This window comes from Uranotaenia lowii, chromosome 2 (assembly GCF_029784155.1).
Source record: "Uranotaenia lowii strain MFRU-FL chromosome 2, ASM2978415v1, whole genome shotgun sequence".
NCBI classification, from domain to species: domain Eukaryota; kingdom Metazoa; phylum Arthropoda; class Insecta; order Diptera; family Culicidae; genus Uranotaenia; species Uranotaenia lowii.
The window spans coordinates 139872665-139889850 of NC_073692.1; the positions used below are offsets into that span (position 1 = coordinate 139872665).

Below are 17186 nucleotides of genomic sequence, written 5' to 3' on the forward strand. Positions count from 1 at the left end.
TTAAAATTTCTCTCAAAAGGGGTACAAAAATATTGATCATATTCCTCCATCCTGCTGGTACGCTGAAAAAGTCTAGGATAAATGCAACAATTTCCGAGAATTTCATCTTACCATCAGCCGAAAAGCTGGGAAAACCTTTCGACGATGGATCAGATGTGGTTTCTTTGGAAATTGATGCATTTCTGAAATCTACTGATGGCTCTGAATTTTGAACGGGAGCCTGGGTTTTTGACTTCCCAGAAAGTGGAGGAAAATCCTTCAGGGAAGGGTTGAAGCCTGGAGGACTTTGCATAGAAGTAACGGAAGATCTATTTCCACTCAGAGGATTTTTAAATGTTTTGGTGGCAGTCATTCTGGGTTGTTTGCTGGTAGAATGTTTTCTTTTTGGAGCCTGTGCAGCTATTCGGTTTGATAATGGCTCAGTGGATGAACCTTCACATGGGCCCTCCCCTTCGGACTCATCTTCGTTTAGAAGGTCATACTGATTTTCTGTAACAATTGGCAAAGACTTTAAAACCATGTCTCTGTACGACATTTCTGTACGATGTTTCAAAGAAGTCTTGATTTTTTCCCGGCGCGATATGTACTTCGGACACGCCGAGAGAGCATGAATTGAAGCCCCGTCACAATAAAGACATTTACTCTCTGTGTTTACCTCACAGGAGGCTTCTGAATGCCTCTCATTGCATTTGGAGCAACGCGCCTGATTGCAACAGTAGGCGGCCGTATGATCCAACTGTTTGCAATTCTGACAATACATGACCGAAGGTACATAAAGTCTCACAGGTAGACGAACCTTCCCGATCGTGAGGTAGTCAGGGAGAGCAGTTCCGGAAAAGGTGATTCGAAAAGAGTTTGACAGGGAAAAAGTTCGTTTTTCCCCCTCGTCTTTGGCAGTCTTTAGCTGGTATGCATCCAACACCTTGACCGTTGGTAGTCCGGGGTCCTTGAAACGACCGACTCCGGATGCTACCAGATCAGTGACGTTCAAACCTTCTTCGGTCACCACCCCGCTTATCTCCACCTCACGAGCGGGAACGTAAACGCGGTATTCAATTGTGAACTTCTCGCAGGTAGCAATGGCATTTGCTTCCTTCAGGTTGCCCACGACAACGCGCATCTTATTCCGCCTCATAGATTCATATCTAATCACGGAGGGAAATGATCGGTCAAGGTCTCGGGAGATATTTACTATATTGAGGGGTTTCCCGTTAGGTTTGGGCCGGAAGTATACCACCCAAGGCCCCTTTGATCCATTTTGGTAAACCCGGCGACGAGGGGTAGGCTCAAGGGGTGCCTTTTCACCAGAGAGGTTGAAATTGTTTTGGGCGACAAAAGATGGGAAATGGGTACGGGGAGTAAGGGAGTTGCCGAACTGGAAAGGGGGTACAACAGGTTCATCAGCTCGAGAAACAGAGTTTGCTTTAATAGTAGAAGAGAGATCGTTTGCGGATGGAGAGGTTGTCATTTCTTGGTCAGTAAGGGGAGCCTTTTCTAGGGTGTGGTCGGAAATCACCTCTTTCGAGATGATTACCTTCTGAAAAGAGGGATCATTGACCCCCTCGTCGCCGTCATCCATCAGTTAGGAACGATCGAATCTGATGGGCGATAGTGGAGAACAAAATCTCTATGGCTCAGCCAAAATTTGGTTTTTAAAAGAAACTATTACTATATATCTCTTTACGAAAAATAAAAGTAAACAGGAAACAGGAAAAAAGATAAGAGAAAATAAACTTAAGAGAGAAAAAAAAACCAAAACCAATTATTATTTGTTAAAGATACTTATTTTCGGCACACCGTGTGCCAATCTGCTGCCGAACACACAACGTGGTTTTGTGTCTCTCCTTAGCAGGTTGTAGACGAAGGTATCCAGAGCAGCCTATTGTCTTCGAGAATAATGATGATGGCCAAAATGGACACCGACTGTGATAACTAGCCAGTCTTGGTTACTGAACCAATAGCTGGCCTAATTCGAGTCAAACTCCTTTACAGCACTTCACTTCACTCGGCGATTTCACTTCACGAACGACACCCTGACGGAATACACATCCGGATGTACCGGGCAAACCTTTTTTCGCACGTTCTTACTTTCGCGATACACTTGCTAGAGCGAACCAAAAACACGACCGCCCGTGACGAAAGCTGCGAAACCAATGGCCTGGGGTCCTACTTTTACCAAAAAAACTCGTTGAAGTGACTGGCAACTGACAAAGGATTATTGGTGGGTGTTTTTTATGTTCAGTGTGTTTGTTTGCACATGTTTTCTATTGGTCAGAACATTTATTGTTTTCCACATTGCTTTTTAATTTCAGGACTGGAAAAGAGATCTGTAGTGACCCGGTTTAGCTAACATTTTGGCTTGTCGTACTTTTTGATGTACCTGTACAAGTAATTTTTGGAGCCAAAAATCGTGTGGATGGCCGCTACATCGTGCTAGAAGATTGTTTTTGACTTTGAGCAACCTCCAGGCATTGAACTCTATCCAAGGGCAGAAACATTTTACTCTAGATTAAATTTAAACTTTTCTAGAGTATTTCTCAATCAGATTATTGTAAAGATTGATAACATTTACGAGTTTATCAAGAGCAGACTCTGGTGACTCTCAATGTTTTGCATGAAAAGTAGTTATGCAATACGTACCTCGCTAGGCACCCAGCAGTGATATCAATTAAATATATTGTATTTCAATGCCAAAAGTCATGCCCCCTTTCAACACCTAATAACTTTTTTGTCAAATGAGATACGAAGTTATGGTCATCGGACTACGTTGTTCAGTAAAAAATTTTCATTAAATGATTTATAAATAGGCATAAAGTTCATTAGCAGACTCGGATGCACAGAAAAAAACTAAAATGAAGTTGATTTTTTCGTACAAAATATTCCATTTTTCCACACAAACCTAAAAGTTAAAATTAACTCATGTGTTACTTAAAAATTCAGAAAAATTCATTGATGAGTTTTGAACCAATACGAAACGTTTTAGACTACAGGTTTTGAGAAATTCAAAATATATCCCAAATCAAGTCAGTCTTATGGTTACTTTAAATGAAAGAGATCGATAAATGCAGCATTTGAGACTCAAGTTCTATCGTGACATGAATATAATAGAGTACTCCCGAATATTAATTGATAACTACGTCTTAAGAGAGATCTTTTTTTTTTTCATCTTCTTACCGTGAGTACGTCACTTCGTGTATCGTGACGACAAAAAATGATCCTCTTATATCCCAGAATGATTAAAGATTGTACTGCATGCGTTTTGAGACAAGTTTTTCTAAAAAAAAAATAAAATAAATTTTATTTACGTATTACTTGAGTAAAAAATTTATATAGTCAACATTGATATTTTTTTATTTTTTTTTATACGGGATTTTCAACCTCTGCTATGATTCATCCCTAAAACAACATTTATATGAAAATAAAATCTTTGTTCACAGTCTGTCTTCGAAATTTATGTCCAAAAACTTATCTGAAAATAAGAACGGGGAATGCATAATCTTTTCTGTCGTCACAAACCAGTAGAAATTTCAACCGACAGGACAAAGTAACAATTGGTGAGCATACCTGGTACCGCGCACCTTCGGTCACCTCCAACTACTGATACTCCGTCAAATGCGTTTAAGTGGAGTAAATCGACGCTGGAAGTCGTTCTGCAAGTTGCGATTAATAACTGTATTTCCATCCGGTTATGTTTTTTTCTGCTGCTGCTCATTCACCTTCTTGCTGCATTCTAGTTTTTTTTCGCTACGCCTGGACCGACAAACCATTAATCTATCTGAGCGCTTGAAGATGGTCAGTTTGTTGTTGAAAAAATTCATCATAGCAGTTGATGAGATTTTCAGTTGCTTTTGGAATTTGAACGCTTTATAAGCGATGGACTTTGGTTTTTGAATAACTAAATTTCAAAATAAATATTTTCGTTGATTGGCGGAATCAAAAATATTTCTTATTTTGAAAGGAAAAAAGAATGAACTCTTAGGATAACTTCGTTGGATGTGAAAATTCTAAAGACGCAACTTAATTGCTTCACCAATCGGACCACTTTCTTGAGTCATGTTTCACTAATCATTGATCTCCATAATATTGGTTAATCAAACAAGCAATCATGGGGCAGAAAAAAAGATCACAGCATCCCTTCAGAAATAGGTCTCTCTAACTAAAAACATTGCCACGGCATTTACAACGCAGACTAATTGCAGTTGGATCCTATCGATCCGGGGTCAGAAATTTCCAACAGGCAGCATCGGCCGCCAGAGGAAAGCTGATAGGCTATTTAAAACTATTTTCTACACTCACATTACCGGACCGGCCCCTTGCATTGATCTTCTGCTGCTTCGGGTGGAAGCAACAGGAGAGAAAAAAACATGCTCTATCGCTTCCAGAGTATTCTTAATACCATTTGGTTTTTTTTTCATACTATGTTCCGCCCGAATGGAAAGTCGTGAAGCAGCCCTCCCGGATGGGCCAGTCTGCTCCCGAGAGGCAAAGTATCGCATATTTTCATCTCGCGCATAGCATTAATTTAATGCGCTGTGACCTGCATATTTGCCGGCGCTGCTCTTGGCTCGAGTGAACTGGATTATAATTGATGACCGTTGGAGCGCTCGATGAGTTGACAATTTTCAGGATGAATGAATGAAGTGTAATTTTAAGGAAACATTTTTTTTTTAAATCTCAGTCCAAATTACAAAACACTGACTACAAATGTTTGTAAAATATTTTGTACTTTAGAGTAGGGTGAATCAATACAGCGTTTTGACAGAGTTCGCTAAATATATTTCATCCCAACAAAGCTCTGTCAGCTCTCAGTTAAGTTTGAAAACGAGTTTTCCCGCGGTGATAATTAGATCTCTTACAGCAATTTTCTACACCCAGCGCAAAAATTAAAACCAGATCTCAAAGAATGCGAACCCATCCATCGAATGGACCTTCGTCTACCTCGCTTTTCTTAGCCAGTTTTTCTTCAAATCCATTCGCGCAACGGCCAACAATTTAACTTGATTGCGGGAGAAAGAAAAAGCAGTTCACTTGAAGACTTAGGACCCTTGTCTACGATCTAGGATGATGGAAAGGAAATGCATCACACACACGCACCATAATCTTGGTTGTTACTTTTTTTGTAACTTTACCACAAAGTCCGACCTAAGCTCCGACCGATGAGAGCAGCGAGAAAGCATATTACTGACCGCCAAGGGGAGTTGTCTATCGTTTCCAGATCAAATGTCGTGACCAGGTTCTGGCACATGCAGCATGGTTTGTCCGAGCGATGTTGTCGTTGTTTTTGCGCGCTGAAACTTTTGAGTGACTTTCTGCATCGTTTAAGATCTTCTCCCAACTCAGGTGGTAGTTTCGTTAGATTTGCATCGCGTAAATTATGTTGTGCTGTTTTTTGTCTCTCGAGCTTATTTTTCAGTTCACGTTCTGTCTGTGTTATAAAAATGTTTTAAGTGTATACTAAAATAAAAACAAACAAAATGTCCCAATTTTATATTATTTCAAACACTCTTTGTCCCAATTACTATTTGGAAAGCAATAAATGATTTCGTTAAATTCCAGTTTTTCATCAAAAGACTTCAACGAAATGTCACATTTTTAAGCGACAAACCCACTGTTCGCTAAGAAAGTAAACAGCATCCCTAAACGGTATATGGCTGGAACAGCTGTCAAATCGCTAGTTAATAAACCCTACTAAGCTTTCAATACCAGAACGTTAGTTCAACAAAATTCATTCTCTTGGTTTTAATTCCTGAATTCGCATATTTTTTTTCATCTGTAGTAAACTAACTGAAGTTAGCGATATTGGTGACCGATAAGAACTAGCCTCGTTTGCATACAGGAAACAAAGTCACTCACTACTCTCTTTCTTCTGCACACCTGTGAGGTGGAAAATGAACACTTCCAAATAGCTGAAATTTTGAGTTATTCTTTCCAGTGTCATTTCACTGCATCTCAATCAGTATACAATTTTCTTGGTTGATCTTTTCACTTTCTCTTGAGCATTTTAAAGTGGATACGTTGCCATTTTGTTCGAAATTGTCCATCCGTTTGAAGGACTTGCAGTTTACATTTATTGTGCCAATGTTTCTTCAAATGATTCCATACAAAAGTGTTTTACAGAAATATTTTTTTAGTTTATCCGGCCTAGTAATGAATTTTTGTTTATTTTAATCGAAAAATGTAGAAACTCTTGAAATATATGTGAACTTTTTTCAAACTGTATAGCCTGTGTTCGTTCTTGTGGCCACAAATTTTGACAAATTTTTATGACGTAAAATTTGTTTGATAGGTTAAGGATTCTTTTTTCTGAAAATTTGAAAACTCATTCAATATGGTTAAGAAAATCATGTTTGGCCAGCTACGAATGAAAAAAGTCCTAATAAGACGATTTTTTTCAAATGTTACATCTTCTGTCAGCTTTATTTAATTGTTCTGTTTATTCAATAATTGTTCAGATAAAATCTGCACAGATGCATGAATGAATTAAAAGCTAGTTGCCAAAATGCTTGCCATATGAAAAGCGCGGTAAAAATGAAGGAAATTATTTTCAAACTCTAAGCTTTCGCTTTTCAAACTCTTCCCTTCACTGAAACTAGCTTGGACGCTAGCGTAAACAGTAAAGAAATTTTCGGTTCAGATATTAAAATGCTCTACTGCGATAGAATTTTAGCATTGTCTAAAAAAAAGTCAGGTGGCGGCATAAATTTGATCTTTCCCTTAGAAGAAATTACAACGCAAACATACACCAACTGAATTTTATTATATCTTTGTGAAAGCATCATTAGCAAAGGCAGTGCACATTTGTATTTCCGTGTGCTTTCCACCTGAATATTCCACTCCACATTATTTTGAATTATTTTTTCAAATTCTTTAAAAATACATTGGCTGAACAGATAGAAGCAAAATTTTTCATTTATGTCAATTTTAAAAAACGTATCGCTGACTTTATTTTGGATGACGGAAATCAAACAAAACTACATCCAGTCGTAGGCGAGAATGAAAGTTTACAATTAGAAAAAAAAACTTCTATTTTTGACTTAAATCAAGTGAAACATGTTGAGAATAGTAACAATACTTATTCTCATCTATTATTTACTAACTGTACAGAAGACTTTTGTCTAAATCAATCGGTTGATCCACTATGGAAAAAGTAAGCATTTCACACAGCGATCGTATGCTCGCACTTTATCCATAACTGTGCCAAACCTCTAAACATGTAGAACAAGGAAATTCCAGACTATATAAATTCGAATTTCGGACTTCTGAAACCAACACTCATTAATATAGAGTGGTCAAGTGTAGTGAAGGATGAAGGAAATGTTGATACAGCAGTAGAAATTTTATAAAACATAATGATTAATCTAATAACAAGTTATGTACCTTCAAATATAAAAAGACGTTCGTACAGCTCTTAACATCCTGTCTGGTTTAATTAAGATTTGAAAAACTTACAAAATAGAAAGCAAAAAGCTCATAAAGTCTCCAAAAGAGACAGGAGTCCCACAAATCTTCAAAGTTATATAAATTTATTCAACTAGTTAGCTCAATTCATGTATAAAAAGTTCTTTTGAAAAAAACAATAACGAAATTGAAAAAGATTTTTAACAAAACGCAAAAATGTTTGTTACCTTTTGTAACAATTGTCTTCGTGTACGTTGAGATTTGTTTCTTTTCTAGTTCAATGTTAACTTTTTCATTTATTTATTTAATGAATGTCTAGGTTAAGCAATTTATTTCAAATTTGAATCCAATTAGGCTTAGTAAATAGGGCGAAAACAGTAGTATACAAGATAAACATCACAAATATAACATCACACTTAAACGTCAAGGCGAAATACAGTTCAGTGGATGGGATGACGATCAACGGATGACTGGCCAAAAAGAGGAAATCGAGAGGTCTCTTTCTTTTGGTCTCGACGGTCAAGGGATTCGCCTCGTGTCGAAAGGTCGAATCGAGCAGAACGAAAAGTTAGTGAGCCACCAGCCCGAATTCACAGCTCAAAGCCAACCGGAGGGTGAATCCAGGGGCAATCTTTGGATTGCGAAGCGATTGTTCGCGTAGGTTCAGATTGGTGACGTTATAATGTGCCAGTGACCTCGATCCACCTAAATCAGCCGCCATATACCACTGAAGGTCCGGATCACGCGACTGCTCAGTGAACCCTCGCCAATGCTTTCACGAGCATACACCGTAGTCTGCTAAGCCAACCAAATCCGTCCGTTCGCATGCCAGAAGTCAGCCAGCGATCGCCTAGCCATAGCGAGCGCCAAGTCGTTTGCCAGCCGTTGGGGTTTTGTACCAAGCCATTCCGAGCATACCAAATACGGCTCAGGGGAGCCTCACAGGTTCCGAGCATCCGATTTCCGCCCAAAAGCCGCCCACTCAGTCCATCGTTCATCCCGCCATCCATCAGCATCATCGCCACTGTTCCTGCCGCAGGCCTGCAAAGCACGTCGTGAGTAACCACGTGACACACTTTACACACTACACTTCACACGACACAAAACTTATGAACACACAATAAATACACTTTAAAATCTTGAAAATCATTGTATTCCGTTTCTTTCTACATCACATCCGAGTCTGGGGTAACGGTAGTAGGTTCAAAGCCGACCTTGAGGTCCTTCGCGACACTCCAGATCGAGCTAGCCAGTCGAGAAGAAGGTCATGTGTACCCATCCTCACTGATCCCCAGAGGAACGACCAGGGATCCGAGGGCTTAGACCCCGTCCCCTCTGGACGTGTGGTAACATGTTCATTGGCTTTAACAAAACGCAGATGAAAAATTCAAACTTTCCAGACGGTAACATTTGAAATAATTCGCTGGAAATTTGTTTCTTATTTGCAACTTTTTTCAAGAAGTGTGTACACCTCTTTCACAGAGATTGACCGAGATAGAGAATGCTTTTCATTTATTCCAGATTTAGCGTGTGACATTAAAGTCAATGAAATTGATTACAATAATGTTAACGGAGGCTTGAAAAACTTGATGCTTCTAATTGAACAGGGTCTGATGAACTTTTCCCATGTTTCCTGAAAAATTTGACGACCGAATTGACCGAACCTCTCCTGATTCTTTTAAATATGCCGTGAAGTAATGGAAAAGTATAAATCATTTTTTATTAAAATTTTCAAATCAGAAAAAAAATCAGCTGTACGAAATTCTCGAGGAATAGCTATTTTGTCTTGCATCCCCAAATTCTTGAAATTAATAAGTAAAACAATTTATAACGAGCAAACATCATGCTTACTTCAAAGGACGCCATACTGCATCAAATCTTCTAGAATTCGTAACAACCGTTATCGATTCCATGAGAAAAGGTGTTCATGTTGAGATTATTTATCCATCTAATCTTCTCACCTGGTTACAATCATACTTAATCGATCGTACATAAATTGTTTGTTTTCGCATCGAAATATCCAAATCGGTAGTTGAAACCTCAGGTATGCCTCAGAGGTCTCATTTAGGACCTCTCCTTTTCATACTGTAAATGATATTTCCTTTATTCTAAATCGGATTGAATAGCTAAAATATGCCGATATTTTTAAACTTTTTCTGAAAATAAAAACAACCAAAAATGTTGAAACACTTCAAAACGAAATCAATGCTTTCTTTAAATGGTACAACAAAACTCTACTTTAATTGAATGTTATAAAAAGGCAACCCTATAAAGAAACATAAAACAAAATACGGCAGTCAACCAGTAAAAAAATGGAAAATTTTAAGAGATCTCGACGTATATTTAAAACTCACGTTTGTAGAACATCATAACAATCTGCATCCTAGGGTTTGTTAATCGATTCAACAAACACTTTCAAGCTCCATTCACCAAAAAGACTCTTTATATGTCTTATGATTGTTTGATATTCGAGTATTGCAGCATCATTAAGAGTCCGTATTCAAATATTCACGAGTAACGTCTCGAATCTGTTCAAAAACAATTTTTGTTACACATTATTCTACACTAGCTGTCCCGGTGTGCTTTGCTGTACTTTCCAAAAATTTATAAAATTTTAGGAAATTATTTAAATTTGTTTTTTAAGCATCATTTTGAATTTATTTACAACATAATTCTGAAGTAAACGTTTTTAATAAAAGCTGAAAAAGGAGTATCGAATCGCACCATGAATATGATTTAATCTAATTTTCTGAATCTTGACCTTAAAATAAGTTCTAAAGATCTGCAATTTTTGCTCTGATTTAATAAACTTCACATTGATTCTTAATTTATTCCAAATTTAATGTTTTACTGATTTGGAATCATTACTCCTCCCCCCTTCCTTTGTGGGAATCGCTCACGAACTATTATAGACACATCTTTAGTATCTAAATAACGTTACATTTTGTTCCCTTTTTCTAAAAGTAAGAGAGATTAAAGTGAGGGTATAAAATTATACGTACAAAAATAACCTCTCTCATTTTCTATGGTCTGCATTGATTAATAAGTACTCTATTTATGCCAAAAATAGTATGGCAGCCACCTTTCTCCTTCTTATCTGCAACTGCTGGAAAGATCCCATTTTTCGCAATAAAAAATTCTATCAGATTTGATTCCATTGGTTGATATGTTCTTAAGTAATACAACCCCCTGGAAGAAGAGTGATGTTTCTAATAATCATAGACCCATTTCCTGTACCTTATAGATCTCCCATGACAAAATTGGTTCCATATGTTAGATTAACTCTTGGTTTATGCAAGACAATTAGATGGGAGCTTTCCTCTTCCCTAACTTTATCCCCAATTAAATTCCCTATCTCCTTTTAATCACCCCACTGGAAGGAGGCAGTAGTACTACATATTCGTAGAAATATTATTCATACTCAAGTACCCTACCAAGTTTAATTTGGTTCCACTCGCTGGATAAGTTCTCTAGTAATGTTCAAAAATTGTATGTATATTGTATATTCTTCGCTCAAATTTTACCATCGAAAAACAGAAGGTTCTCAGAATATCATAATAACATTACTCGTATTCATATTCCTCCCCATACTAAACTTCGTTCAATTTGCTTGGTTAGTTTTCCAGTTATGCTGAAAATCCCAATGAAGCCCTTTGCTTTATATTTCCCCTCTGAAAGAAGCAAGGGGCATAAGATATTCATAGAATCATCATACCTTTTCAAGCCAAATTTGGTCAGATTTGCTTGAATAGTTTCCAAGTTATGAAATTTAAAAGATATCGAAGCCCTCCTTATTTTTTCCTGTATCCTCACTGGAAGAAGGGGGAGGGGGTCTGACAAAGTCATAGCACCAATTCTCTTACCCAAATACCCTCCCATACCAAATTTGGTTCCATTATCTTCATTAGTTCTGGAGTTACGTAAAAATAGTAAGAGAGCCCCCTCCCCCCTTCCTATCTCCCCATTGGAAAGAATAAGTGGTAACTAATATTCATAGAAACATTTCTGTTACCAAAATACCATCTCATGCCAAAATTGGTTTAATTTGGTTGATCAGTTTTCGAGCTATGCAAACATTTATCTTTTCTTTGAGAGACCCCTTCCCCCCCCCCCCCCCCTTCCAGTGAGAGAGAGGAATCTCAAACCATATTATAAACCTTCCCTGGCCACAAAAGTTCAGTAGTTTCGGAGTCTATGGGGAAGAGACAGACAGACAAACATGTTTAAATTTATTTTTTCATATATACATACTATTTGACCCGGTAGACTTCGTTTTACTTTTTTCTTAGTAAATCGTTGAAAAATGTTTCACATCATCTTGAACTTCTCCGTGCTCGTGAAATAAAACTATTCGCATTGTGTCCGTTTTAAAAATAATTTTGTATGGTAGCCTTCTATAAAAAGTGATATTCTTGAGGCTATTATACAAACAATCTCTATCCAAAAATACCCTGGATACCAAATTTAACTTCATTCCAACTGTCCATTTTTACGTGATGGCGTTCCAAAGAAAACGCTCCCATTTTTGTATATTAGATAGATTAAACTTTATGACAAAGACTATGCAAAACATTGACCTTCTAATCAAATGATGTACAAATACAATTATCAAAGTGAAGTTGTAAACGAAACAATGAACAAAACACAATTAAAGAAGGCATTTAAAAAAAACTTCATACAACAACAAAACAATAGCTTACATTAGATTTAAGAAGTTTTAAGTATTGTTGTCAACAAAGTTTTTTTCATCGATTTTGAAATTTGCAAAGGAAAATAAGAAGAAATAATGCTTAAGTAGCTTAAATTGGTCCATTCAGCCATACTGAGATTCTTTATTGAATTTTCATTCCAATTTCTACTTTAGATTAGAAATTCAAATTGAAAATTTTCTAACTGAAATTTTCTACTATTAATTTTGATGTTCATTTATTTTAAAATTAGTCTTACTCAAGTTAATATCCGGAATTCAAATGGTTTTCAATGCAAGAGATCCACTTTATTGACATTTTCAAGTCTTGCGTTGTTTTTTAAGTGTCATGGTTTTCTAAATTTTGGGAACCTGAGATCTTTGTTGAAACTCCTAAACTCATTTGATTTTTTTATGATGACCGATTATTTGTTTTGAACATCTTATCTACAATATGATTGCACATTTAGAATATTTATATGACAATTTTTTCTGTTTAAAATATTTATTGGGAATTTGAAATTGTCATACGCATCATATAAGAAATTATTTCAAATGGGCCCTTTATTAACAAGTTGTAGAAACTGTTAACTAGGAAGAACACGTTGTGCATTTCCGCTTGATTTTGTTCTTTTCCTACATGCCCCGTTCATTTTTAGCACATTCGATTTTGGCAATAACGAACGCTTTTTAAAAACAACATTACCTTTTAGCTTTCGTTATAACAGGATCGATTTAATTTTGAAAACACCATAAATACGTTTTTATGTTTTAAAATTGTGACAAAATGCAACAAAATAAAAACCAAAGATTCTTAAAAAATGTATAAAGCACTCAAAAATGACAAAAAGTTGAAAAATTCAAAAAGTTAAAAAAACAAATTCAAGCAAAAGACTGAATATGACAAAAAACAACAAAAAATGATGAAGAATGACAAAAACAGCAAATATGGCAAAAAATAACAAAAATTATAAACAAAACAAGAAAAGTGCTAAATGCATAAAAAACAACATGAAAAATTAAAAAAAAATACTACAAATCTAGAGTTTGTTTTGATTAGGTCGTAAAAACCACTTGGAATGTTCTGAGAAAATCGATGTTGAAGTTCTGAAGCAGCTTTTAATTCTTATTTCATAATTGCTGGTCGAATTCGACTGCAAATGCTAAATTTAATATCAAACTGAACGCAGAACCTGATGATGTACTTGAAATTCGCATTTATTCTGTTCTTATTAATAAAGATGTACTCACGACATATTGAATTTCTCTTTTGGCGCAAAGGTCCTTTTGATCAATCGAAAATTTTGGTAGCAAAAACTAATTTGATTGACCAAAATCTTCACTAATCATTTGGAGTGGATTGAAGAAAGGTTTTGGATGTTAATCCCATCCAGTTTAGTATACGGAAATCATTGATCGATGGCATTTGTAAGTATCGCTTGTGGGGCTGGCCTTTGGAAGTCCACCGGGATATTTCTGACCACTACCATTAGCGCTACTGGCCGCTCGAGAAGTGTGAAAAAGCATACATCACTTTAGATAATTTTGTTTGCCTCTGTAATGAAGAAAACAATACCGACTATTCATACAGTGAAAAGTGAAGCTTATGGTACTCATCTAACTCAACTTTGGAGCCATTTTTTTTCTTTTAGGACAAAAATGATCACTCCTGGACACAGTTTCTTTTATATTTACTCGATTTTTAATCACTTAGATCACTTGGTAAAGAACTTGTCCACGACGAAGCATAACGTCGTAAAAACCAACCTGTCGAATTGTTTTAAGCGACCTTTTACATCACGGCAAATACACGGCAACGCAAAATGACGCAAAAACCAAATTGCACTCAAAAATGTTAAAGTCAATATATGTACGTCCTAAATTCAAATCATTGTTTAAAAGTTATTTAATGATAAATTGAAACCAATTTTTTACCAAAGATAAAATACATGTTTATCAATCGTTTGCAGCAAATAACTCTATTTTGTTTATATTGGATCATACGACCTAATCAAAAGAAACTCTAGAAATGGTCGGAAATTGGCTTAAAATAACGTCTTTGATAATAAATATAGTTATTTTGAAAAAAAAATAACTGAAAAACAAAATGAGAAATAAAAACGTTCAATTTTGGCAACATTTGATTTTGGCAACAAAAAAAGTTAGGGAGTGTTGCCAAAATCGAACGGGGTCTGTATTTTGCTCTTTACTTTCATCCGTTAATATTTTTGTTTTTACACATTTTTGGAATATCCGCAAATTTGGGCCCATCGCATAACAAAACGAGCAGTGGTGTCCACACACACTTTAAAATTAAAGCTTATAGAAGCAACAGTTTTTTTAAAAAGTATTTTTTTTTCTGATTTTTTTTTAAACTGGCTTATATTGTTTTCAAAAAAGGGGGAAATTGAAGTTTTTCAGAAGAAGTTTTTTTTAGAAAAGATAAGTCACTTGTCCGAGACTTATCTAATCAAAGTTTATTAAAGTGGGCACATCTCTCCCCGGAACGTGGGATTGCCTTCACCGGGCCCGTATGAAGATACCTTGTGGTAGTAGAATGGACTTCACATGACACCACCAATATTTTTGTTTAATAACAAATGATTTTATTCGAATATGTCTCTAGAGACTTAAACGCGCGCTTCAGAATTTTGAGCGACGAACCCTAGTTTGGCAACTCTGTCCCGTGCGATGAACCAAGTTTTCCGCACAATTTCTCACTCTCACCTGAGCACAGCGCATCTTCCCAGAGCGCCCTTTCGGCAGTTTCTTTCACAACACGATTCTCGTCGAGCTCTATGGGTTCCAACCAAATGAACCACCTCTCAGCTGTGAGCACACATACAGAACCCACAACACAACCACACCGTCAAGCCGGAGTCGGAGGCCCTCCTCGCTGATTAACCCACCCGGGCACGAAATCGGCTGATCATGTTTTGGACCCAGCCAGCCAGCAAGTCAGTGGGCCTGACCGCCGACGTTGCTCAGTCAGTTCCCGTCTAACGTCTTCAGTGTCAAGGTCTTCTCTTCTGGCGCTGCTCGTTTGGTTGGGAGGATCTGCAGGTCTCTGTGCAGCTCTCAGTTGGTGTGTTTTTTTTCACTGTTTAATATTTTTGATCTGTTGGGCTCTGTTGCTTCTCAGTGTTTTGCTATCCGTTGTTCGTCGTTCGGCTGAACGTTATTAGTCTTTGGACTATTCGGAAACGGGAAGTTTGACCGAATTTGAACCCTGGTCGATTGGATTGTTCCGGTGTAGTGTGTTCGATTCGAGTGGTTCCTGGTGTAACGAATTCGAATTAATGCAGCTGAAGTGCTTTGGTCTGTAAAGTTTAGGTCAGTGTGACCTCGTTCCTACTTTGTGGTGGAAGGAACATTGTTCGGGAAGAAGATTTTATGCGACTGGAGTCATAAATTAGTTACAGTGTGCAATCCTGGATTTGTGGAAGTGGAGTTTTTCCAACGTCCTGTGTTTTGGCTTAGTTGGGAGTTCCAATTGGAAGTGAGTTGCTTTTTCTTTTATCCCTTTCTGTAGAAGCTTATTTAATCTTACAGGATCGAAATAAATTGTGCAATTTGTCAATTTTAAGAAGTGCATCCATTCTATGATTTATAAAACTGAAAGCTTTCATCTTCGAGGGAAGAAACATCTGAAAGTGTGGCAGTTTGAAACCGTCGAAAAGGAAAAAAAAGAGTTTTCAGAAACAGGGCAGGTATCAGTTGGGTCGGACAACGGGAAAGATGCAAAACAACTTTCAAGTGGAAAGAAATAACTGTGAACTAAATTAAGAAACCACGTTCGGCCTCGGCCTCGGACTTGATCGGCGGTCGGACCAGATTCCGGAGAAGGGGGACAAACCGATCGAGTTGTTCGAGGTGAACCGCCATCCATTCGCAGGTCCCAACATCAGTGGCAGTGAATTTCCAGTCAGTGTGTCCATTCAAGAGACCCCGGGAAAGACCAGCCAGAGAAAGAGAGCGAAGATGTACCAATATGTGTGGTTTGGATTGTGTGTTAGTTGTGGAGAAAACTCCTTCACAGAACTCCGGGGTACGAAACGGGAAACATAAAAATCATGATCGCTCAGCAATTCGACCCAATCGCTGAGAAATCGCATAAATGACGACGGCGAAGCAACAAGTAAAAGAGGACCAAAACCAAGAAGAAAGCCCAAGAAAGAAAAAAAAACTTTTGCACACCCAGTCGATGGGTGACTGGCGAACGGAGAAAACGCGTCGTCGTCTTCGTCATTGAGATGAACTCGCGCGGGTTCAACTTTCTTTCTCCCTGGAGTGGTGTGGTTTTATGAAGAGATTTTTTTCTGCAGTCCATTTGTTTCGGGTTCAGTGAAGAAATTCTTCCGTTGGCCTGTTTTTATTCCCGAGGGAGTAACAGGATTTTCGTTTAAAGGGAAAGGTGACCCTGCCTGGACCCGCTTCGGAAATTCCTATTGAGCAATTTTGATCCCACTAATTAGAGACTTACTTACAAGCGGACCAATTTTTCCGCCGACAAGGTTGCGGTTTCGGGTGAAAGAAGTTGAAAAGTATTTAGGAATGCTCTTGGTCATTGCCGTTGAACTGATGCAGAAGATTTGTTAAAAAACTGTTAAAAACATTTTTAAACAATCCCTTTTCTGCAGGGGTTTACCACTTTGCGGAGCTTTTTTTAACGCAACAATAAAAAAAATTATAAAATCTTTCGTATCTTTAGAATCCGAAAACAAAAGATTTTTTGGCAATTGTTTTAAAACTTTTAATGCAGAAACTAGAGAAAGTTTGAAGATTGTAACCTCTATTTTGGGTTGAGGTCTGCATGACCGAAGAACGATATCTCATGAATAATTTGAACTTTATAGGGTAAGTATTCCCTTTTGCGCCAATCGGGCTAAGACGGCGTACACAAGAGTGTTTTACTCCAAAACCTGGACAAACAATATTTAAAGAAATCTGAAATTTTCAGATATTTCAGTTGTTTGATAGTTGTTGCATTTTAGTATTTTCGGATTTTAACTACCGGTTTTGTGTAAGGTTGTCAAATCGCCTGGTTTTATTCGGGTTTGCCCGGATATTTGATACAAAATTTGGGTAAAGTCCGGTCCTA

General features: G+C 37.3%; 2 protein-coding genes across 5 annotated transcripts in view; both read left to right on the top strand.

Moving 5' to 3' along the window:
* The first annotated feature begins 1345 nt into the window (after positions 1 to 1345).
* The window catches only part of LOC129741905 (uncharacterized protein K02A2.6-like), a 56826-nt gene continuing 40985 nt past the window's right edge, over positions 1346 to 17186 (top strand). The window contains exons 1-2 of the mRNA XM_055733719.1: positions 1346 to 1349; positions 7827 to 8055. Coding sequence (XP_055589694.1) covers positions 1346 to 1349; positions 7827 to 8055 — 233 coding nt within the window. The remainder of the gene's footprint in view (positions 1350 to 7826; positions 8056 to 17186) is intronic.
* Positions 15095 to 17186, top strand: part of LOC129746301 (serine proteinase stubble-like) — a 198660-nt gene continuing 196568 nt past the window's right edge. For all 4 annotated transcript variants that reach the window (XM_055739899.1, XM_055739900.1, XM_055739901.1 and 1 more), the window contains exon 1: positions 15095 to 15584. The gene's annotated coding sequence lies outside the window, so the exon portion shown is untranslated. The remainder of the gene's footprint in view (positions 15585 to 17186) is intronic.